Source organism: Ceratotherium simum, chromosome 38 (assembly GCF_057802395.1).
Source record: "Ceratotherium simum simum isolate JZ-2026a chromosome 38, ASM5780239v1, whole genome shotgun sequence".
Classification (NCBI taxonomy): Eukaryota; Metazoa; Chordata; class Mammalia; order Perissodactyla; family Rhinocerotidae; genus Ceratotherium; species Ceratotherium simum.
The window spans coordinates 9,514,516-9,540,084 of record NC_141937.1 but is presented as its reverse complement, the minus strand read 5'-3'; the positions used below and the strand labels follow the sequence as shown (position 1 = coordinate 9,540,084).

Sequence of the window (25,569 nt, the reverse complement as noted above, 5' to 3'; positions counted from 1 at the left end):
GTTGTACATTATTGTTTGTCAGTCACCATATAAATGCATACCTTCACCCCTTGTGCCCACCCCCCACCCCCCTTGCCCCTGGTAACCACCATACAGTTCTCTCTGTCCGTGTGTTGGTTTATCTTCCACTTATGAGTGAAATCATGCACTGTTTGTCTTTCTCTTTCTGGCTTCTTTGGCTTAACATAATACCCTCCAGGTGCATCCATGTTGTTGCAAATAGGACAATTTTGTCTTTTTTTATGGCTGGGTAGTATTCCATTGTATATATATACCACATCTTCTTTATCCACTCATCAGTTGAGGGAGACTTGGGTTGCTTCCATGTCTTGGCTATAGTGAATAATGTTACAATGAACATAGGGGTGCATAAGCCTCTTTGGATTGTTGATTTCAGGTTCATTGGGTAGATACCCAGTAGTGGGATAGCTGGATCATAAGGTATGTCTATTTTTAATTTTTTGAGGAATCTCCATACTGTTTTCTATAGAGGCTGCACCAGTTTGCATTCCCACCAGCAGGGAATTAGGGTTCCCATTTCTCCACAGCCTCTCCAGCATTTGTTGTTTTTTGTCTTAAACCAACTCTAAATTTTAACCAGTTCAAGTGCTTGTTGCCAATCTTTTGAGATCATGATTTCCCAATGTGCAAGTTTTTAATTTTGATTCATTTTTCCAGTCAACTGAAGTGCCTCTTCAAGGACTTTTTTCCCCCAGAAGAGCATGTGAGCAGCTTATGTTCTAAGCCATTGCATACCTGAAGATGCCTTAGTATAGCCTTCCCTCATGAGTAATGACTTCACTGTTTTTAAAAATCTTAGGTTCCAGCCTTTTAATCCCAAAGTTCAGTAAATGTGTTCTTGTTGTCTTTTGGAATTTAATATGACACAGACATCTGAGACTAGTTTTATTTATTTTTTTTTATTTCTTTATTGATTATCTGCTTTTTATGTACTAGAAACATTGGTTTTTCTGTATCCTTGTAATTAAAAACAATTTCTAGTACATATCTGGGTATGAGTTTCTCCATGTTGATTTTTATGGAATAAAGAAAGTTCCTTTGAGCTGCCTATCCCTTGGATTTGCTTGCTTTTTTTAAAAAAATATTTTTAATTGTGGTAAAATACACATAACATAAAATTTACCATCTTAGCCATTTTTAAGTGTGCAGTTTAGTGACATTAAGTACACTGATGCATTGTGCAACCAGCACCACCATCCATCTCCATAGCTTTTTTCATCTTGTACAATTGAAGCTCTGTACCCATTAAACAATAACGCCCCATTCTTGTCTTTCTCCAGCCCCTGGAAACCATCCTACTTTCTGTCTCTATGAATTTGACTACTCTAGGTACCTCATATAAATGGAATCATATCGTATTTTTCTTTTTGTGACTGGCTTATTTCACTTAGCATAATGTTCTCAAGGTTCATCCATGCTGTAGCATATTGCAGAATTTCCTTCCTTTTTAAGGCTACATAATATTCCATAGTGTGTATATATCACATTTTGTTTACCCATTCATCTGACAATGAACCTTTTGGGTTGCTTCTACCTTTTGGCTATTGTGAATAAAGCTGCTGTGAATATGGGGGTACAAATATCTTTTTGAGAGCCTACTTTCAATTCTTTTGGGTATACACCCAGAAGTGGAATTGCTGGATCATGTGGTATTTCTATGTGTAATTTTCTGAAGAACCATCATATTGTTTCCTGTACCAGCTGTGCCATTTTACAATCCCACCAACAGTGCACAAGTGTTCCCGTTTCTCCACGTCTTTGTCAATACTTATTTTCTGTTTTTTTGGTAGCAGCCATCCTAATGGGTGTGAGGTGGGAGTTTGCTTGTTTTTTTGACTCAGTAACATTTTTTTCATTCAGGTCTGATTATTCTGATTATTCTTTTATGCCACTTGCCCTGGCTTCTTAGGGAATAACTTTTTTGTGTGTGTGTGAGGAGGATCAGCCCTGAGCTAACATCCATGCCAATCCTCCTCTTTTTGCTGAGGAAGACTGGCCCTGGGCTAACATCCATGCCCATCTTCCTCCACTTTATATGGGACGCCACCACAGCATGGCCTGACAAGTGGTGCATCGGTGCGTGCCCGGGATCCGAACCCGGGCCGCCAGCAGCGGAGCACGCGCACTTAACCGCTATGCCACGGGGCCAGCCCCTAGGGAATAACTTTTATATAAGGGTTTGCCTGTTCTCTGTCCTCCATCTGTATTATCTTCTCCTTCAATATTTTATGTCTTTTGCTTTTTCATTCATGTTGGGAAAGAATCTCTACTGAGTGAGCATCATTGATTCAACTTTCCAGACTCTCCATTCTGCTCTTTCCTGTTGGTAAAGCAGTTCGTTCTGCTTTTACATTGTTAGTTTCCTAAATCTTCCTTCATTCTAGTCTGTTGTCTCTTCACATCAGCCTGGTTTTTCCTTATGTCTTTCTGTTTCCTTTTCACAGAGGTGAGCTTAAATGCCTTTGAAGACTAGCTGTTTCTGGAACTTTCCCTGGCCCCCTCAGTGATGCATATGCAGAGCAGGCCTTTTCTCTGGTCTGCAGGACTCCATTCTCCTGCGTGTGGCATTGTGTCAGAGGCTCTTGGTTGTCTCTTCAGACATCCAGGTTGAGGGTTTTGCCAACAGAGAGTAGGTGCTCCTTGTCTTCTATCCTTCTCATTGGTCCTTCAGTAGTGGCGGACCCCTTCTTAGATCTAGAGGGAGATAGGGTGATGCACAGCATCTCACTTGATTTTTACTTTCAAGGCCTTAACAAGTGCAGCTGCCCGGCTGCCCTAGAATTTTTCTTACTTTTGTTGACTAGCTATCTGATATAACAAACCAGGAATCACAAACCCATGCCCAACAGGCTGCAGATAGCCCACAGGCCTTGTTTTTTGGGCCTGCAAAAAGTCTTTTATCATTTTAATGCGTTAAAAGGGGGCATGAGTTCTCCAGTTCGCCACAGTGCCCACCCCTCCCTATTGTCTCACACCCAGCCCACTCTCCTCATTTACAGTTTCTGCTTGGTGCCTGAGTTTGTGACCCCTGCCCTACACATTTAGAGGGCACGAAGCACATTAGACCTCAGTGCACGTCGCCACCAGGGCTCACCTGTGTTGGATCCCACCTTCAATTCTCAGGGTGCTCCCTGCAGAAGTGGGAATATTCATTCATTCACCAACCCACACGTATTCACCAGCCCCACTATGCACCTCGGTTGTGTGTAGGGCTGTGAATACAGCACTGAGTATGACACAGAGGAGACCCGTCTTCTCTCTGAGGTTAAATAAGGGAGAGTTATTAATGTTTTGCAAGAAGTGGTGGTAGCCGCTTGATAAAACCATTTCTTTATCTTCATCTTGATTGTCTGACTCCTCTCCTAGTTACCTAGAATTTAATCATAACCATCAGTCTTTTTTCCTGTAAGAACGTTGAAATCAGATCAACGGAGCTGATGGAAAAAAACTCACTATTTTGCTTTGTAACTAAAAACCATCTTAGATACAAGATTATTTGATGTAAAAAAAAATTTCAACTGTCTGCGTGTCTGGGACCGTTTTAGCTGGGAATTACCAAGTGGTTGGACAGGCTAGCACAAAGTTAGGGTGATCTCAGTTTTGCAATATTTGGCTTCTTCATTTGGAGTTTTTGCAGCTTGTTTGTCTTGTGCACCGACCCACTGCGTGTGGAGCCATGCTGTGGCGGCGTCCCATATCAAGTAGAGGAAGATGGGCACGGATGTTAGCCCAGGGCCAGTCTTCCTCAGCAAAAAAGAGGAGGATTGGCATCAGATGTTAGCTCAGGGGCTGATCTGGCTCACAAACAAAAAACAAAAACAAGGAATCTGGCTCTGCAGACCCATTTTCTACCTCTTGTCTGTTGAATGGTGCAAACACATTAAGCAACTCTAGGGACATCCTGCTGACTTTTCTTGGAGCCTAAAACATGGATGCGACAGTTTAACCACCTGCAGGTGTGAGTAATTTGAATGCAAAGTAAAACTACATTCCAAAAGGCCTATTTGGCTCACTGTTTGTTGATAGTAACAAGGTCAGACTATCTTTCTATTAGGATCCTCCCTCCATCGTATTATCAAACATTTGTATGCTAGAATTTGCAAAGTGCTTTTCAACAGTTATGTCTCATTTGCTAATGAAACGACAGCATTAGCAGAGTTCAAGGCTATGAAAATGGATCCTGGAGCCTCCACAAGTTTATTAAGTGCTGTCTATGCACCGCGTGCTTGGCGTTTATAATTATACTGATCCTCATGCAGAGTTAGTGAAAAGTCAGACACCGAACTCGGGTCTCCTGACTTTGTATCTTCTGCTCTCTCCACCACTCTTGGCTTTTGCTTTTCAAGATGTATTCATCAATTAATCAAAAAGGTTTTAAATAGGCAAATCGTGATTTTCTATCTGAGAAATGTAAAAGCATTAACCTATTGCTGAGCTCAGAAAATGTTCCATAGCCAAAGTCTGATTCAGTCATCTGGGAAGAAATAATAAATGCTTCCTTTGGTTCCTGTGAGTCAGGCTACCCTGTGTTGGCCCTAATGAGGACAGAGACACTGCAGGTGAGGCCACTGCAAGATCTGCCCACCTCTCTCTTAGACAGTGTGGGAGATCAAGATTTGACCACCCTGAAATATATCTCTTTACCTTGATTGTTTTCTCTGAGGGACATTTAACCTCCCCCACTAACTGCCTAAAGAATTTGACATGGTGGCTCCTTCCTGGAACAGATCTTCTATCATGATGGCTATAAAGATAATATAGGATGGAGGTTACAATAGCAAAGGCACCAAGCCTCTTTTATCAAAAACTCTGTCTCTCCCTGACCACATTATCTATAGATGACCCTGAAAAGAATTGTCCTCCTGCCCTCTGAAGTCCCAGGCCACTACCCACCCCCAACACGTTCCTCGCCTTTAGGTGCAATACTTAAGCAAGCAGCTTAGACAGAGGGACGAGTTGCTCATTTCTGAGTTTCTCCCATGTATACATGTTATTAAACTTGGTATTATTTTCTCCTGCTAACCTGTCTTGTTAATTATTTGGCCAGCCATACGAACCTTAAAGAAAAGGGCAGAGGGAGATTCTCTTCCCCCGACAACAGCAAGAGCAATAAATGGTCCTCTTTGAAAACCTGGGATTGGTGTAGACAGGGAACCCTTAGGGAAGGTGTTACGGAATGATCGCTTATGAAATGTCTGATTCTGCAAAAAGTGTTTATGGAGGTCCAGCTCAAATCTTCCTCTCAAAGGAAGCAGCCTTAAATGCAAAAAGTGCTGGTCCTCATGGCGTTTAGGACTGTTGCGTTTTTATCCTTCCATTCTTTAATCACAGATAAGCCCAAGGGACCTGCAAGTTTGTGTCCTAATCTGTCTGTGCCAAATAAGCTCCTGTTTGAACTTCACAAGCACAGTAGTCCCCCCTATCCATGGGGGATACGATCCAAGACCCCCAGGGGATGCCTGAAACCACGGATAGTGCCAAACTCTATATAGACTGTTTTTTCCTATACATACATACCTATGATAAAGTTTAATTTATAATCTAAGCACAGTAAGAGATTAACGGTAATAACTAATAATAAAGTTGGCCTGGGGCCACTATTAAGTAAAATAAGAGTTAAGCACTGCAGTACTGTGACAGTCGATCTGATAACCCAGAAGGCTGCTAAATGACTAACAGGCGGGTAGCGTATGCAGCGTGGATATACCGGACCAAGGGATGATTCATGTCCCAGGCGGAACCACGGAGATTTCATCACACTCAGAATGGCTCACAATTCAAAACTTATGAATTATTTATTTCTAGAATTTTCCATTTAATATTTTTGGCCATGGTCGACTCCGGGTAACTGAAACTGGAAAGCAAAACCTTGGATAAGGGGAGAACTACTATAATCAGTTGGGATTTAATTAGATGATTAGATGGTGATAGTAGATGATTAGCATTAAGTGACTAGTATTTAAATTTATCTGCTTCTTGTGTAGGTTCTGAAACCGGGGCTCGAGGAGGACTTGGTAATAAAATGTTGATTTACACGGTTGTTTCCACCTTCCTCTCCTCCCGTCCCTTGGTGGTTTTTCATTTTCCATGATTGTGTAGCTGTGTGTGCGTGTTTACTTCTCGGTGGTGGCCTGTGTTGGGCTAGCTCTGCTGACCCGGGAGAGGGTCATGGTTTGATTGGCTGCCGAATCTTAGCTCTGATCTCTTTTCCAGTCTGAGGCTTGCCCCACCCCCAGTGCCTGTCTTGGATAGGAATGCTTTTGGTCACAAGAGTAACAGGCTGGAGAGTGTGAGAGAGTAGATTAGCTGGGAGGGGTCACCACCACCAGAAAGAAAACCCAGGAAGTGAAGTTCACTTATCAGATGGAGGCCTTCATGTTTCCACATTTGATTGCACTCTTGTACTCTCCTCATCTAATGGTTGCACCTTATAAGGAGGAAGAGGCATCCTCAGAAACAGACCAACTGGTAGGTATGGCACTTCAAGGGAGCGTGAAGCCACCACCCTGTTGTTAATCTCTCCAAACTTCCCCTGGTGTTAGATCCTCTGCTTGCCTTCAAGTGCTGGAGGGGAAAACTTCTGTTGAGATGCTGTTGTTGTGCTCCTTAAAGTGCTCAATTTAGTAGGTTAGATCTTTGAGTTTCTGATTTTATGGCTGCAAACTTTTCCCTGTCTCTCTAGATGCATATCACAGTTGAACATTTTACATGTTTTTGGCTCTGAATGGTAGTGACTGGTTATCAAAATTTATAAATGCTCTGTGTATGTTTTCCTTGTTCTAGTCACTAAGTGTTGGGAATAAGCATTTACATACTAATCAGAGAATGTAACAGTTTCTAGCTAGGGGAGGAAGTTGGTTGATGCCTTCTGACAACTAGAACTCCACAGAAAAAGATAGGATATTTCTTAAAAAAACTTGGAGCTTGGCATGTATTTGTGAATTTACTTACATTTACAGCATTTGTAAGCATTAACTTAAAAAAACCCATTTGAGTTCATATATAGCCTAAAAGAACCTAATGGAAAACTTCTTTTGGTAAATACTTTAAAAAAGAGAATTTGCATAAATCGAAGTTCTAATTTTTTTTAAACTTGCATAATCCAGGAATTGACAAGTTTTGTGGCACGTTATTTTAAGGGTGTGGACAATTTATAATATCTGTGTGTTTACCTTTTTATGTCCTAAAAGGATATTAACAATTCTACCTTTTCAAGGTCCTTTGAGATTGAGGGTGAGTTCTCCAGAAATTTGGAAAATGTCAAGAGTAAGGCACATTTTAGGGCTTCAGTTTCAAGCAGTGAGCACGTAAAGAGCTCTACGTGCTGTTCAGCATGTGACTAAGATGGGAGGAGATGTAGGGCTGTAGAGATGCCCTAGGAGCCACTGTCAGACTATTACCGGGTAAGGGCCCGCTGCCTGACTCGCATAGAAGCCAACACTATGGCACCAGCTTTTGTGAAAAGAAAAGGCTTTATTGCGAGTTTGACTGGGAAGGAGACAGGAGGCAAGGCTCTCAAATCTGTCTCCTTGGTCCAGGGTTTGGGGTAAAACTTTAAGAGATTAGGGAGGGCAGACTGGTATGCAGAAGTGCTGGCAGGATGAGTTTTAATTGGCAGGACTCCAAACAAGACCATTTATGGTAAGGTATGGAAAGGGGCTCTAACACCAGATCTTCCTGGACAACAGACCCTTCGCTTCTGGAAAGGGTCTGTCTTTTGAGTTCCAGTCATGTCCTGGTCCTTTTGGTCCCGTTGGGGGTGGGGTGGGGAATCTTTGGTTCCAGGTGTTATTTCAGGTCAAAATTTTCTCCTCTGCGCATGCTCCAGCTATGTGACTTGCAGTTTTGGCTCGCTGCCCCTGAAAATCAACTTTAACATTCTGTTCTTGATAAGATGGGGTCAGTTTAAACTCATCCTGTGGTTACAAGACTAGCTGGCCAAGAAGGGGTCATTTCCCCTGTTTCTCAAGTGGTCCACTCGGACCCAGGTCCCCAAAGTTCCACTGAAGCACATTGATCCCATATCCCAGACTTTAGGTCCTCCTAGCAACTTCTCAGGTGAATCTTTTCCATTGGCTCTTGGTAAATGTTGTGGTTAACACCAACTAACCTTAACCTAACCTAAGGATGATCTCCTGCTTAACCAAATAAGATGGCATTGAATTTTTTTGTCCATTATCCTTCATGCCATTGCTTCCTACCGTAAACATGATAAATTGATCATTTTGATGGCAATTTTGATTCTCCTTGTATATTTATTCAGAAAACATTAAGTACTTAATATATATTGGGCACACGCATATGTTAATATGTATATATTACATGTACATTAGCTATAGGGTGAACTAGACCCAAGCAGAGACTCTCCACATTGCTGCTAACTAGTCAAATGTGACCTCTGAGGTCCCTTGCAAGGCTAATATTTTGCGATACTATCTACCTACTTCTCATGAGCCACATATAACACCATCCACATCTCTATCTGAGGCTTCCTTTCTGCTTGTTTTTCAGAAATGTGAAAATAAAAACTGGAGAGTGGTTCTTTGAGGAACGAGCCAAGAAATTTCCAACTGAAGGTAAGTCCTCTTACATTTTTTACTAAAGTAAAATAATATATTCCCAGTTTTAAAATATTTGGTGTTAAGACTTTTGAATATAAAAAACTGTGCAGAGCGTGGTAGACAGGCCTGTAGCTCCCATCCCCTTGTTCCGTTTTTTATGCTTTCCTGCCTCTGCCCCTCGACTCAAGCCGTTCACAGTCTTTGCTTGGAGTGCCTCCCTCTCTATGCCCACTTCTACCTGCTGAAATCTGCTTGTTGGCTTTGAAGTTTCCCTGACTTCCTGCTCTGGCAGTGATGTTTTCCTCCTCCAAGACACCAGCAGCTCTGGCTTGTACATCTCTTCTAGAATTGTTGAAAGTGCCTTCTATTGTATCATCATTTCTGCACTTCTCTTTCTCTCCACAAGCAGCAACTGGGCTTTTAAAGTCTTGTTAGTCCCTTGCAGCACCAAGCACAAAACCTTGTTCATGATACTTGATGAAAATGATTGAATGGAGGACTGACCAGCACAGTGTGCGGATACCATTGGAATGTAGCAGATGTTGGTGATTATGAAGTGAGCACATGTCTGATTATATGCGTGGAGGTGTGTATGTGGTCTCTGTACACGAATGTCTTATGAAGTATTTGCCAAGTTGATGTAACAATGTAGTTGGTAGCTAGGACTCGAAACCATGGAGAGAACTGATTGTGCTTTGGTTACAGAGGGGCCATGTCAGAGGATGTGAGACGTACGGATAAGAGAATAACTTATCAGACAAAGACACACACATGTGTCATCAAAATAAAGTGGAGCCAGCACGCTCTGTGAATCACATCTTTCCACAGTGGGGATACGGGTGGCACCCTCCTCTGTGACGTGTGACAGCGGGCACTGCACGCAAGGGAGCCTAGACTGACCCAGAGGGAATGGGGTGGCTGGAAACATTTTCCTTTTCTGGGAAAAGTCACAGTTTGAGGTAAAGAAATAAGCTTTTTGGCCTCAACCAAAAATGTGTTGGCAAGTAAAGGAAGCCATTGGTTTAAGGGTTGTCACTCAGCTTTTATAAAAGGCACTGTCAACCGAGGTCCCTATTCAGTCGGCATTAGAGCCTCCCCTGGATTATACTCCTGACCCTTCTTACACAAGAAGAAGTGATGTTTCTGCCAAGTTCATTAGAAATCTGGAGGGAAATATAATACTAATGGGAGGGCCGGCCTCCCATTAGTGGTTAAGCGCGCGTGCTCGGCTGCTGGCGACCAGGGTTCAGATCCCGGGCGCGCACCGACGCACCGCTTCTCCGGCCATGCTGAGGCCGCGTCCCACATACAGCAACTAGAAGGCTGTGCAACTATGACATACAACTATCTACTGGGGCTTTGGGGGAAAAAATAATTAAATAAAAATAAAAAAAAAATAAATAATGGGAGTGCTCAAGAAGAGTGTAGCCAGTGTATATGATTTCATCCAGGCCAGTGTTTCTCAACCCTCTTTAACTCCTTCCTTATCCTGCAATCAGTTAGACATCCACATTTATTTTCTTCTAATTTTTGTGGTTTTATTTACATTTAACTCTTCACAATGTGTCAGGAGGCCAGATCTAATTTTATCTTTTTCTTCTGATCATCAATTTTCCCAGTACCATCTGTTACCTAACCTGTCCCTTTCCCATTGGTTTGTAATCCAGGGCCATTGATTTGCACAGCTTCGGGGCACCGCTCGCCTGGTCCCCCAGCCCTGAGCTCCACGGGGTTCACCCACAGAGACCCCACATGAATGCTGCCCCTTCACCTGCAACTCTTGGTGGTTCTGTCCTAACCAGATTTTGAATTCTTTGAGGGTAGGAGCTATAAGTAAATGAATGAGTAAGTGAATGAATGAAGTAAGGAAAGAGCTGGTTGGAGACAAAAGGCGAAGTTATATGTAGTAGTGCCTGTTGTCAGAGCTCAGCACCGAGTAGGCACCTAAAAATGAAAAGTTAGAGATCTTTTCCTTTTTGGCATCCAGAAACCTAGAGCTAAATGTGATGTCCATTTGAAGGAATTCCGGGAATCATTATCCCCTCTGTCACCAATTTCCTTTCTATTGCTTTCACTTATCTCTATTTTAATGGTCCTATTGGATACATGCCATTTAAGATAAATGCTCCCCAAATTTCCTTGAAAGTAGACAAGATATAAGTAATAATCCAATGAAGAATAATAGACATTAATTGTGACAGTTTGTTGTGCTAATTTTCCAACCATTAAAAGGATTTAAAAACAAGAAAAAGTGAACCCCAAGTTTTCCTTTTTCAGGGAGATGGTACAAAAAAATATTTTAAATATTTTGCTTTCCTTAAAAGTTTTTTTTTTTCTGATTCTACTTTTTTTCCTCTAAGATTTTATAATTCACTATTTAGTGTTGTTGTCTTAAAATACTTCCTTATGTGCCATAGTCGAGGTTCATCTGTGGTGCCTTAGAATGATCAAAACGTGCAGACCTCCGTAGGTGTCCAGCTGTCTTTAGAGAGCTCCCAGCCATTCTGGTTGTCGCCTCCCGCCCCTCCACCCTCAGGAAGTTGGTACTCTCTGTGCAGAGGGTTTTTCCTGTGGCTTTTGGGAACCCGGCTCCAGGATCAGCTGTGAACTATTTCAAATTCAACATTCCTGATTCAGCGGGACCAGGTGGAGCCCGAGAGTATATATGTAACAAGTTCCCAAACAATTCTTTTTATGCACTTTAGGTTTGACAGTCACTGGTAAAGCAGAAAATTTAATAAACAGTTATGATGGAAATTTTCTAGATCATTAATAACTAGAAAACTGAAACTGAAAACTTGATCTTTACTTATTCTTTTGGCATCTGCTAAACATATAAAGATAGTGCCCTCTCCTGGTTCCTTGTTGTAAATGCACATATTTTACTTTTTTTTTTTCCCCCCACAACCATAGCATTTTATTGCTTGATATTCAAGATTAAAATCAGAAAGATGACAGTACTAATACTTTTAATACTAATACTTTTTCAAGTTTAAAAATGGTTAAGTGTAATATATAAACAATCGACTGTGATTGTCATCTGTTGTTATTAATTGGGGAAATAAAATAATTCTGGAAGGCAGCACCTTGACATAGCCGCTGATAATAGTCTCAATAATCCATTATATAACTAACCAGGACGATACTATGTCTAATAATTATGAAGAAAAATAACTTTTATCTCCCTCTCCCAGTAGTAAATGTGATTTAGTTCTTCATGTGACTTTTTCAGAGTTTTGTTCTGTGGTCCATCTGATCACAAGGATATCAGGGCAGCATCCGACGGGCTGTGTGGCCTCAAAAGACTCAGCCTTGTGAATTAAAAGAAGTAGGTACCCAGTAAATATGTAGGGGCTTTATTGCCTCTCTTCTCGTCAGCTCAGTAAAGATCTCTCACCCTGCAGTTCAACAGATGGAGTCTACAAGGAAGATGCCGTAAAGCTTTCTGTAAATTACAAATCAGTAACGCTTTCTGTAAGTTATGAATCGAGTGCCTAGTGCTTACTTGCACAAGAGAGTGTCTTTATGAAAATCATGTTTATTTCCCAGATATAAAATTTTATATATGCTTTTGTCTTATTTTAAAGAAAATATGGCATTTTACTCTGCTGAATATTTTCTCCATGCTACTCTCCTTAAGAGGAAAGACAAAATAAACACAAACCCACAGAAGGGAGTGTGTGCCCTAGAAGTCAGTTCCTGGCTTGTCGTGTCCCTGAGAGATTTTTAGACCAGTCCATTTAAACTGGTTAGAACAAAGACTATCAAGTCAAGAGTTTATGATTACTGTGGTGAAGGAAGACCTTGACCTTCAAACTTTTTCTCTTCACACCGTGTTTCTAGGTAATACTCTTCTGGAGGCAGGTTCTTGAGTTTAGTCATCTTTGATTTCATGATACGTTTGGCTTTGTTCCTAGTAGCAACTCAAAAATTGAATTGCTTAGACTGGCCAGGGTGCTATGAAGATATCAATTCAACCCAGATATATATTTTTTTCTCTCAACTATCTCACCGGGAGACTAGAGGTTCCCTGCTGCTCTCTGAGCCACAGCATTCCGACCAGGACCATTTCTGTGTCCCCACCTCTCCCACCGTCCTCTGTGCCCTGTCCAACACCCCTTGATGATAAGGTTGTCTTAGGCAACCAACATCTTTGGTCCTGAATTGTTATGACCACCTCACTATCCACTTGCTTCTTTTGGGTTTTGATCCATCGCTTTTAGCCTAGAGGGGGAACCATGATTAAGTAGGCTAGTTACTAGGATAGTCTATATTTCATTTTACTTAATACCCCTTGCTCTACTGGGGGTTGGCAAACTATAGTACACAGGCTGATTCTGGCCCACCACCTGTTTTTGTCAATAAAGTTTTATTGGAACACAGTCATGCTCACTTCTGTCTGTGGTCACTTTTGCAATACAGTGGTTGAATGCATAGCTGCAACAGAGATTGTATGGCTGGCAAAGTCTAAAATTTTCTACCTGACCCTTTGCTGCCTGCTTCTCTAGATGATCAGCAGATAAAATACAACAATGTTTTGATGACCATCATTATTTTTCCTATTTAAATGAACAGATTTGGAAACCAAGGTAAAATAATTGAACTGAATAGGATTTCTGAATTAAAATTCATGTGTTCATCTGTTTAGACCAAATTACTGATTAGGGTAGTTTCCAGGGATATCTTAACAATTGGGTGTTAAACTAGCTCTTCATAGAATAAATTTGTTAAAAGATAAGACACGTATACTTAAATAAGAAATCATTTTGAATTTAAGAACTCTATGTGCATTTTTTTTATTGTGGTAAAATATACCTAATATAAATTTACCATTTTAACCATTTTTAAGTATACAGTTTAGTAGCATTAAGTAAATTCACATCATTCTGCAATCATCACCACCATCCATTTCCAGGACTTTTTCATCTTGCTAAACTGAAACTCTGTACCCATTAAATAATAACTCCTCATTACCCTTCCCACTCCCAGCCTCTGACAACCACCCTTCTACTTGTGTCTCTATGAATTTGATGACTCTGAGTACCTCATATGAGTGGAATCATAAAATGTTTGTCCTCTTGTGTTTTCCTTATTTCACTTAGCATGTCTTCAAGGTTCATCTACGTTGTAGCATGTGTTAGAATTTCATTTCTTTTTAAGACTGAATGATATTGCATTGTATGTATATATATACCACATTTTGTTTATCCGTTCATCCATCAATGGACACTTGGGTTGCTTCCACCTTTTCACTATTGTGAATAATGCTGCTAATATGAACATTGATGTACAAATATCTGTTCAAGTCCCCACTTTCAATTCTTTTGTATTTATACCCAGAAGTGGAATTGCTCGATCAAATAGTAGTTCTATGTTTAAATTTTTGAGGAATTGCCATACCATTTTTCCATAGCAGCTGCCCCATGTTATGTTCCCACTAGCAATGCACGAGGGTTCCAATTTCTCCACATCCATGCTAACACTTGTTTTCTGTCTTTTTGATAATAGCCATCCTAATGGGTGTGAAGTGGTATCTCATTGTGGGTTTTTTTTTTTAGTCATTCAGTCAGCATTTATTGGGTGTCTACAAGCCTGATATTTATTCAATTCTGTGTATGGATTTTTTTTGATGTTTTGATACACATATATCTTGCGAAATGTTTACAATTACAATAAGCTTTATTAACACATCCTTCCCCTCATGTATTTACCATTTTGTTGTGGTTATGGTGAGAACATTAATGCTTTACTCATAGCAACTTTCAAGTATACAATACAGTATTGTTGACTATAGTCACCATGGTGACTATACATTAGATCCCCAGAACTTATTCATCTTATAATTGAAAGTTTGTACCCTTTGACCAACATCTCCTCCTTTTCCCCACCCCTTAGCCCCTGCAACCACCACATTCTACTCTCTACTTCATGAGTTTGATGTTTTTAGATTCCACACATAAATGTGATCAGACAGTATTTGTCTTTCTCTGTCTGACTTATTTCACTTAGCCTAATGCCTTCAAGATCCATCCATGTTGTTGCAATGGCAGGATTTCCTTCTTTTTTATGGCTAATATTCTATTTTATGTATATACCACATTTTCTTTATCCATTCATCTGTCAATGGACACTTAGGTTATTTCCATGTCTTGGCTATTGTGAATAATGCTACAATGAACATGGGGTGCAGACGTATCTCTGAGATAGTAATTTCATCTCCTTTGGATATGAAAGGAGCCTCCCTGGGACTGCTGAATCATATAATAGTTCTATTTTTAGTTTTTTGAGGAACCTCCATACTGTTTTCCATAGTGGCTGTGTGATTGTGGTTTTGATTTGCATTTCTCTAATGATTAGTGGTGTTGAATATCTTTTCATCTGCTTATTGGCTATTTATATATCTTCTTTGGAGAAATGTCTATTCAAGTCCCTTGCCCAGGGGCCGGCCTGGTGGCATAGCAGTTAAGTGCGCACACTCCGCTTCGCTGGCCCAGGGTTCGCAGGTTTGGATCCTGGGTGCACAGTGATGTACCGCTTGTCAAGTCACTGTGGCTGTGTCCCATACAAAGTAGAGGAAGATGGGCACAGATGTTAGCCCAGGGCCAGTCTTCCTCAGCAAAAAGAGGAGGATTGGCATGGATGTTAGCTCCAGGCTGATCTTCCTCACACACACAAAAAAACAGTCCTTTGCCCATTTTTGAATTGAGTTGTTTCTTGTTTCTTGAAAAAGAGAAGACAGCTGGAGGACTCACACTTCCCAATTTCAAAACTTCCTACAAAGCTACAGTAATCCAAACAGCATGGCACTGGCGCAAGGACAGACACTTGGACCAGAGGAATAGAATAGACAGAAAAACACTCATGCATGTATGGTCAGATGATTTTTGACAAGGGTGCCAATGTCCTTCAATGGGGAAGGACAGTCTTTTCAATGAAAAGTGCTGGGAAAACTGGATATCCACATGTAAAAGAATGAAGTTGGATCCTTATCTCATACCATTTACAAAAATTAACTCAAAATGGACCAAAGATCCAAAAATAAGTCCTAAAACTATAAAACTCTCAGAATAAAACCTAGGACGAAAAGTGACATTGGCTTTGACAATGATTTCTCAGCTATGACACCAAAGGCACAGGCAACAAAAGAAAAAATAGACAAATTGGACTTCATCAAAATGAAAAACTTGGGGCCAGCCCCGTGGCCTAGTGGTTAAGTTCAGTGCGCTCTGCTTCGGCGGCCCAGGTTCAGTTCTCAGGCATGGACCTACACCACTCCTTGGCGGCCATGCTGTGGCGGTGACCAACATACAAAATAGAGGAAGATTGGCACAGATGTTAGCTCAGGGTGAATCTTCCTCAAGTTAAAAGAGAGGAAGATTGGCAATGGATAGTAGCTCAGGGGGAATCTTCCTCAGCAAAAAAAAAAAAAGAAAAAAACTTTACTGCGTCAAAGGGCACTATCAACCGAGTAAAACGACAACCCATGGAATGGGAGAAAGTATCTGTGAATCACATATCTGATCAGGGATTAATATCCAGAATCTTTAGGATAGAAAACTCCTAAAACCCACATTCGGTTTTTAGAGAAAATGAAAGGATGCTGATAAGCAGTTTATATGCTATTGTCCCCACGTCCTCAATAAACCTGGACCAGTTACCATCAACTTCAAGTGGAAGAACCACTGCCCAGCCCTTGATGATGATTATGAACATGGAAATCATCCAGAATTCCTGCTGATAGAGTATAGGGAGCTTAATTAAGGGGAAAATTTATTTTTCTCTCTTGCAGCTGAGCAGAAGAGTAATGTCTGGTGGCAGAAGGACACTGGATAAGATACTTCCTGCCAACGAGATTATAAATCTGCTATCATTAATTTTTGTCCTCCTGGAAGGTGTTGTTGCTGATTCACAGTCAGGCACTTTATCTATTTTCATCTTGTGGTACGTTCTTGGACCCTGTATGTCTAAGCTCAAAACTCCTCTAAGGACCAAAATATACCTAAAATGGCTCTGGAATCCAGCTCTGAAACCATTTATGACAGGATGTCGTGATTCTTTACATGCTGAGGGATTTTTAGGTCAAATTTTTTGTGAGATTTTCCCTTTTGCATATGTGAGCCAAAGATTGGCTTAAAGCTTTATTATTCTAGGGACTTTTTCTTTCCTATGAAAGAAACAAGTCCTAAAACACACTGTAATTGTCCATCACCCCCTCCAATGCCTAGTTTTATTCACCTTCTTCTAGCATCTCACACTCAAGCTCCAGCGTGGGCCAACCCTCAGGACTGTCTCATACAGTTGTGCAGGTTGGGCACTACACAAAAGAGCCACATCTAAGAGGAAGAGATACTGTTCACATCATAGACATCCTAGATTTGTGTGTTTATTGTGATGATTTTTCTGGAAGATGAAGCAAAATGTGTTGTTCTAACAAAATCCATATATTACAACCCACTCGCAGGGGTGGACAAAAGCCTCTTGGGGAAGGGGCACATTTGCAGAGTTCCCAGGGAGGCTCCTTGTGGGTAGCTCTACCCGTGCTTTGCTTTGGGTCACACCCGGAACTCCTGGGTATGGTTTCCTCAATAGGATGCTCTGCTCCACAGGCACAAGCAGAGAGATGGCTGTGGGCCAGGCCAGCCTTCCACTTGACGGCCCTGTCAGCTCCACAGCTGGACCCACACGGCTGTAGGGGATGTGTGACTTTCCTGACGAAAGGCTGCTGTGGGGCCTCACAGTGTAGGAGGGGAAGTCAATGATCACATCTTGGAAGAACACTAGCCCACACAGAACCCACAGTCCAGGACGGGAGGCCCTTCAGCCGCCTATAACGTGGTTTGGCTGGTTGACTGACTTGCAGTGGGGCATTCCAAGGAGTCTGCCCTGTGCCCTCCTTCCGTGAACTGTGTCACCCCAGAGAGCAGCTGGGGGAGCAGGGCGTGGCATCTGCTGCAGGACCTGTGGTCCAGGGCGTTGGTAGGTTGGCGTCACAGTGGAGCCCCACTCAAGATGGGCTTCCACTCTACAGGAATTTTTATGAGCACCTAAAGTAAGCTGTCTTATGTGTGTTTTTTTCAGATTGAGAAGTAGATAGGTAGATATATAATGACTTGCCACAGACCTGTGTGCCAATCACAGGATTGGTTGATCTAGAAACCACAGCTCTGTTTTGTAGTTTGTGTGAATCCTTACAGCACCATAAGCTCCTGCTTATGAGCAGAGGTTGTGTCCTCTTATTCTTAGCTCTGTGAAGTGCCGTGTGTATTATAACAATTAATGTGAATGAATGGATGAAATTACATGTAAGCTAAGCGTGAAAAAACGATGACCTTGTTTTCTGACATACTTGGTTGTGTGGCTCAAATGAGGTAATGCTTATTGTTATTGTTAAAATAGCGTTGGTTGCTATTGTTGTTGTATTGATAACCACCACCTCTGCATGGCAAGCCCTCTGCTGGGTGCTGGAGACACTGAGATGCGTAAGATGAGGCCAGTGTCCTCCAAGGTTCGCCGTCCAGAGGGAGAGACAGACATGTATGCAGGTTTTTACAGAGCAGTCAGGCTTCCACACAGACACCAGCCTGGTGAGGATGGGTGCAGAATCCCCGAGAATGAACCACTAGAAGGGGCATGAAGGCACGTGACCAAGGAATACAGAAGAAGCAGAGTCTAGTGGGCGTGGGCATCTGGGAAGTTCAGCTCGACCATGACCTACGAATAGGACGGGGGTGGCAGAAGATGACACTGGATGGGGCCGGCCCTGTGGCTTAGCGGTTAAGTGCGTGCGCTCCGCTGCTGGCGGCCCGGGTTCGGATCCTGGGCGGGCACCGACGCACCGCTTCTCCAGCCGTGCTGAGGCCGCGTCCCACATACAGCAACTAGAAGGATGTGCAGCTATGACATACAACTATCTACTGGGGCTTTGGGGATAAAAAGGAGGAGGATTGGCAATAGATGTTAGCTCAGAGCCGGTCTTCCTCAGCAAAAAAAAAAAAAAAGAGGAGGATTAGCATGGATGTTAGCTCAGGGCTGATCTTCCTCAGGAGAAAAAAAAAGAAGAAGATGACACTGGAGCAGTAGGTGGGGACTAAACCACAGTGGACCCCTGTAGTAGTTTCCTTGGGCTGCTGTGACAACATCCTGCAAACTGGGTGGCTTCACACAGCAGAAATGTGTGTCTCACAGTTCTGGAGGCTGGAAGTCCAAAATCAAGGTGTCAGAGGGGCCACGCTTCTAGGGGAGAATCTTTCCCTGCCTCTTCCAGCTTCTGGTGTTCTCGGCAATTCTTGGTGGTCCGTGGCTTGTTGACACTTCACTCCAGTCTCTGCCTCTGTTGTCACATGTTCATCTTCACATCGTCTTGCCTCTGTGTCCAAATTTTCCCTTTTTATAAGGACATCAGTCACATTGGATTAGGACTCACCCTAATGACCTTGCCTGAACTTGATCTGCAAAGACTCTATCTCCACGTAAGGTCACATTCGCATGTGCTGGGGGTTAGGACTCCAGCATATCTTTTCAGGGGCGGCATCGAGGGAGTGTCATTTGCATCCACATAGGCAGCGAGTTGCAAGCAAAGGAGGGAGGGGAGCTGAGCTGCTCTGGAGGGTGTCTGGAGGAGGGAGATGAGGCGGGGCTCGGAGCAGGGAGGGGAGCTGAGCCCAGGCAGGGGGATGCAGGGGATGGAGGGGCTGTCAGCCCACTCACTGCCTGCCCCTGTCTCCCTGAGGCCCTCACGCCCAAGGCTGGGTGCCTCAAACACACACGCACAGGCCTTATTTCTGGAAGATTTAAGTGGAATAAGATACACACGACAAACAGGAAAAAAAATTTATAAAATTAAGAAATCTTTACAGGGCTTTCAAGAACCTAGTTCTTGGTGTAGACATGGTTGTTTTTCCTCCTTGCTTTTAATTATGAAAATTTTCAAACATGAGCAAAAGCAGAGAGAACGGTACCCCCCTCCCCCACGTACCTGTCACCCATCGGTTACCCCCATTTTCTCTTTTCACCCATCCTGGCCTACCTTATTTGTGCACGACTTTGGAGCAAGTTGTGGTGCAAAAGCCAGCTTTGTCATTTGTGAACTTTGTGACTTGGGGCCGGTTATGCAATATCTCTGAGCCTCGGTTTTCATTTATGAAATTGGGATGACACCTGATGAAATGGAAAAGGAAAGGAAAGGAAAATGGAAATAAACAAGGCATTGGACAGACTCCCAGGGCAGGGCTTCTCAGACTTCAGTGAGCAGGTGGCGAGTCTGCAGGGCTGGGATTGGGCCTGGGACTCTGCATTGCTGACAAGCCCCCAGCTGGTGCCACTGCTGAGAGTCACTGCCCACCCCTGGAGTAGCACGGACATGAGGCCACCTAGGACCCTCGGGCCAAACCTGTCCCTCTGCGTGTTTTTGTATGTTCCATGAGCTAAGAATGGGTCTTACATTTTTAAGTGGTCAAAAAAGTCAAAAGAATAATATTTGTGACACATAAAAAGGATACGAAATTCAAATTTCCGTGTCCATCAAGTTTTATCGGAACACGGACACGCCCACTCTTCAACATTGTCTGTGGGTGCTGTCACAAGGGCAGAGTTGAGTACTTGGGACAGAGACCGTATGGAGCCAAAATGTTTACTATTTGACCTTTACAGAAAGGGTTGTTTGACCCCGTAGAGCTGCCGGCCGGGCCGCGTGTTGCGACAGCCAGCAGGGGGCAGCAGAGAGCCGTTTGCGGGCCGGGCGGTCCCGGGACCTCAGGAGGGGTATTTAGAAAAGTGAAATGCGACGGACGGGGACTGGCTGAGGTTTTAGGATGGAGATGGGGGGTGTAAGGTAGAAATGCCTGGGCACTTAGCACGAGGAGGTGGGGTGGGGGGTAAGTGGGAGTAAGGAGACAACGCCCAGGGTAAGTAGAGCAATAGGAAGCTACTGGGTGTCGCTGGAGCAGAAAGGTCGTGGCCCGCAGGTCGTGGGAAAGGGGCTGGAGAGGTGAGCCCAGGCGGGGTGTGGAGGCCCAGGGATGCCGCATGGGGCTTGGACTTGAGGCGAAGGCAACAGGGAGTCACTGAGGGCTTCAGGCGGTGGAGGGGTAGCATCACATTTGGGGGAGGGAGTGTAACTCTGGTGGCTGTGCCTTGGGGACAGTGTTGCAATGATCCGGGGGGCAAGGGGATGAGGGGCAGAAGAAGGCGGGGCAGCGGGGAGGGGGTGGAGCGGCCACGGTCCCTGTGAAACAGCCCAACCCACCAGAGGGCTCGGAATGCACGGTCCCTTGGGCTCTGCGTTTCCGCCCAGGACGGGCTGGATAAACAGTGTGGCTATTTTTTCTTTCTCTTTCCCTTGTTTTCCTCTGCTTTCCCGAGGACCGTGGTGCAGTGGGGTGGTGCTCTTTTTGCCGCGGGCCTAGCCCCCGCTTCTTTCCGGTGGTTCGTGCAGATGTGGGATTTCACCATCACCGGCTGGTTCTACCAGTCTTTGCGGGAGGCCTTTCTGTTCTGTCTTAGAGAAATCTTTCTTAATGAGGGAGGGGGAGGGCTCCCTGACTCCTTTTATAATCCGGTAAACACCATCAGGAACCCCAGAAAAATGCACACGGCAGGTAGACTCAGAATTGGAGATGTGATGTCAGGGCTCTGGCTCCCTGAGGCCAGCCCCGGGTAAGGAACTGCGCTGGGGCTGCACAGCTCGGGGTCACAGAAGGGTTAGCTGCTTTCGGCTTTAAGGTTTGGGGCTTGATAATCAGAGTCATTCACCCTCCTCCCAAAGGCCTCCCTGCCCATCCCGATTTTCTTACTCTCTCTGCCTTCCTTGGGTTTTACGGAGATGATGCAAATACACAGGTCTGTCTTTGGCATGAACACACAAGACAGGAACTAGATGGGCCTCCTAGGATGGCAGGTCTGTGGTTCTCCCTGCGTGATGGACAGCGTGGGGCCCTCTGGGGAACCCCCCTGAGCAGGAGAGTGGCCTTCCAGCCTCTGGGCTGGGCAGGCTGACCTCTCCCTGTGCACTGGGCCAGGAAACATTGTGTTCACAGAACTATGGACAAGTTGAGTTCTATTTTGGGATCTTAATGCATCATAAAATCCCCTTTCCTTGAAACAAAAAGAGTACTATCTCAGATGCAGTCTTATTTAGGAAATTATTAGCTTCTACAACGAGAAATAAGTAGATTACATTTTTTTAAAGATTACTTTAATCTCCATAACAAGGAACATTTAACAGAATATAGTCATCTAATTATGAAATATTTCCAAAGGACAAATGGAAGCTTAAAAACTTGAACTATTTTTCAAATTATCTAGATTTTAAAAATCTAATCCAACATCGACTTTTAATAAAAATAGTCATTTCCAGCAATTATGGTCTCTTACTGTGTGTGTGTGTATTTAACAATAGCTTCACTGGAATATAATTTATAGAACATAAAATTCACCTATTTTAATTGTACAATTTGATGATTTTGAGTAAATTTACAGACTTGTGCAACCGTCACCACAGTCTAACTTAAGAGCATTTCTAGCACCCCAAAATGGTCTCTTATTTTTAAATCGCAAGAAATTAGAAAAATAATAATCTATTACTTCCTGTATTCGCATCATCTAAGTTATATTCTTGCTAATAAGTGACCTTTATTGATATCTCTTCCAGGCAAACGCGAGACAGCTGGAGCAAAGCTCTTGCAATCTTATCAGAAACTGAGGTGAGCATTGTGAAAGGACGGATCGTCCTGGGCTCTCGGGCACTGGAGCACAAAGGACATGCTGAAAAGAGCTTATAGATCTCTGACTTTCAGACATTGCTGCTTTGGAATGTCATTTTTTTTTTTTAATGATAAAGTGCCTGGAAAAGATTGAAACAGAGATGTTTCCAGATTCTTATGAAAAGCCTCCTAGGAGCTGGCATAATATTTTCTCACTAAACGTTTTGTTTTGTTTCTTTTTTTTGGTGAGGAAGACTGTCCCTGAGCTAGCGTCTGTGCCAATCTTCCTCTATTTTGTATGTGGGACGCTGCTACAGCATGGCTTGATGAGCGATGTGTAGGTCCATGCCCGGGATCCAAACCCGTGAACCCTGGGCCACTGAAGTGGAGTGTGCAAACTTAACCATGATGCCGCCAGGCTGGCCCCTGTTTTGTTTCTAAAATTCTCCTGAAATATTGTCAGGAAACTAAATATTCTTTTTGAGGGCACGTTAAAGGAAATTCTAAACCACACATTTGCTTTTATGAATCATTCATCTCTCCAACGTCTTGCCCAGTGCTTGACACCTTAGAGACATTTGTGGATTAAACATTGGTGGAATTGAATAAGAGCCTGAAAGATGTTCACTTTACACAAAATTCTAAACACCCAGCAGTCTTGAAGCTGGCAATAATTCACACACCTGATTATACTGAATTTATTCAAGTTTTACCAAAAGCCCCCCACCAGCAGCTATTTTTTTGGCCCATGATGAGATTTTTTCCAGTCTCAGGGCTTTTTCATTTTTTACTCCCTCATTTTTTCCCACTTCTTTTAGCACAAACTTTGAATTCCTCTCATGGTCGATTTTTATATCCACAACATTTGTGGCACTTCTGCTAGTGTGGTTTCCACCGAGAGAACACGCAAGTCCGTGTAGAACACATGCGTGAAGTCTGGGGCCCCAGCACCCCAGCTATTTTAGGACACATGGATGGAGTGAGATGCACAGACATTAGACTGTGTGACGCTCATTTCCCACATTCAGATACCAGGAAATAACGCCCCGTGCGGAGGAGCAGATCTGAACAGGGCTGCTGGACCCTCTGCTAAAAAGTGAGGAAGTCAAAAAAAAAAAGGGCAGAGAGCTTGAATTATAGGGTGATGACGAATCTTGTGTATTTGTAAGACTAACACTTGCACAGTTCATAACCTGCTTCTTATTCTTGTATTCTTCCTCACAGCAAAATTTCCGTGGTTCCTCCTACCCCACCTCCTCTCAGCGAAAGCCAGTGCAGCGGCAGCCCTGGCAGGGTAATGTGTCTGTTCTGTGTGCTTCCCTAGGGAAGGGGGAGTGGGAGAAAGAGAGAGGAAGAAGGGGCCCGAGAGGTTGGCCCAAGAACCTCCTGGCAAAGGGGTCCGACTGTGGCTGGAGTGGGTCATGAAGCGAGGCAGGAAATGAAGGCCCCGTTGCGGCTTGGGAAGTGCTGGGCCCTGCCCACTGTCTGTGCTTCCACCATGCTTTGGGGGCCATAGGACCATCTGTACTGTCAACCGACTCACCTTCTGCACCCCACGTCCTCGCCTGTGCCCACATCCTCATCTCTTTACTCCTGTCGTTTCATTGGCTCTCTTTCCTGACTGTGCTCTGTGCCCTTGAATGCGGGGGTCTGCATAGGCTGCAGTGTGTCTGGGGGCAGGTTGATTCACAGGTGTGTGAGAGTGGGAGTGCCTGTGGAAATGTGTGTATCTCTGAGTGTTTGTAGGCACTCATGTAAAGTAGACCAAGGCCATTTCTGTCTGAAGAAATTAGCCGTGTGATCTTGGGGGAGTCACCTGGGTTTCCACCTGAGGGGTGGAAATAAGTTTACTTGTCTGGTTTGCCTCTCTTGGCTGGTGTGAGAAATTAATGAAACAATGTCTATGCTGGTACTTGAAAACTGTGAAGTGCCGTGAAAACTTACGGTCTTGATTATTTTCATTATTATTATTCTATGAATGAAGGAGAGTAACCATATCTGTATGAAGGAAGCTCTACGCATCTGCTGGTGAGAGGGAGGAAATATATACATTCTTTTTCCAATTTCAAAGTGAGCCCCAGGAGTGACTTTCAAAGTCCTACTCTACTTTCCCCTTGAGATTTTAAGTTCTCCAAAGTTGTTTGAGCACCGATGTGCTCAAGACATATTTACTGGATGGATGGATGGATGGATGGGCGGATGGATAGATGGATGGATGAACGGATAGATAGATGGATGGATGGATGAGACTTGCAGAGGGAAGTGATCTCATTTCTGTTGCTCTCTTCGTTTTTCTTCTCTCTTCTGCTTTGGGAGGTGGAACTATCTCTTGGCTCCAGACTGGTCACCTGTGCCTGGTCACACCATCAGCTCCTGTGTCACCAGCATCCTCCCTGTGTTGGCATCCCCTCTATGTGGAGTTGGGGTGGAGTCATAAGAGAAAGGTGATTAGAGAAGCAGGAATTTACTTGGGTGCCATCTTTGAGCCAGGAAATGAGGGTCATTATTTCTAAGACCTTGTTATCTTGTCAACATCCCCTTGATGGTGCCCCTTCCTTTAATGCGGTGTCAAAACTCAGAGGACTGGTGAGAGTACGGTGCCCTCTCCACTGCAGATATGCATGCACACACACCCGCTGGCACCCCAGAGCCCCCGCCCAGACACACGCATCCCCGCATGCGGGCACACACTGGCCAGTGTGGGGGGTTGGCAGCCTGGAGGCTGCTGGGGCAAACATGAGTCATCGAACATAACGCTCATTCTCTTTCCTTCTGTCTCTGTTTTAGTTACAAGAACTTGGTCAGTTTAAAGGATTTAATAAGTCCATGGAAAATTTGTTTCTGTCTGTTGCCACCCACATGAAAAGTAAGTGGATGTTTCTCCATGTGTTCTTCCCCACCACTTGGCCAAGGCCTGGCTGGCGACCTCTGTCTCCGGCTCCTGGGGAAAGCCGCAGCCCCCGCCCTTCTCCCGTCTACCCGCAGAGCAGGGCTCTGGCTCCCTGGGGAAAAAGGAGGTGCCCTGACCTGCCGTAGCTCAGTGCCATGGGGAGAGGAGCTTGATGCCAACCTTGAGCTAGCACTGGCACCCATTGGAGCCTCTCCCAAGGAGCAACCAAGAAAAGAAAACAGAGTGATCCGATTCCAGTAAATGGAAAACCAAAACCTTTCAGGCCAGGCGGGGCCCAATATCCGTCGTTTGGACGGAATTCCTTGTCCATTCTCCTTTTCTCCTGGGTGAATTTATTTTCTTCGATTAGCAGTAATCATGCAATCTGCAGATGCAA

At 43.7% G+C, this 25,569-nt stretch overlaps 1 protein-coding gene across 5 annotated transcripts in view; it reads left to right on the top strand.

The window, feature by feature from the left end:
- Positions 1-25,569, top strand: part of SYTL3 (synaptotagmin like 3) — an 80,751-nt gene that overhangs the window by 19,316 nt on the left and 35,866 nt on the right. For 4 of the 5 annotated variants that reach the window (XM_087425077.1, XM_004440521.3, XM_087425074.1 and 1 more), the window contains exons 5-8: positions 8,533-8,597; positions 22,231-22,282; positions 23,507-23,576; positions 25,070-25,148. In XM_087425077.1, coding sequence (XP_087281203.1) covers positions 8,533-8,597; positions 22,231-22,282; positions 23,507-23,576; positions 25,070-25,148 — 266 coding nt within the window. The remainder of the gene's footprint in view (positions 1-8,532; positions 8,598-22,230; positions 22,283-23,506; positions 23,577-25,069; positions 25,149-25,569) is intronic. The other variant, XM_087425078.1, reaches the window with a different exon arrangement.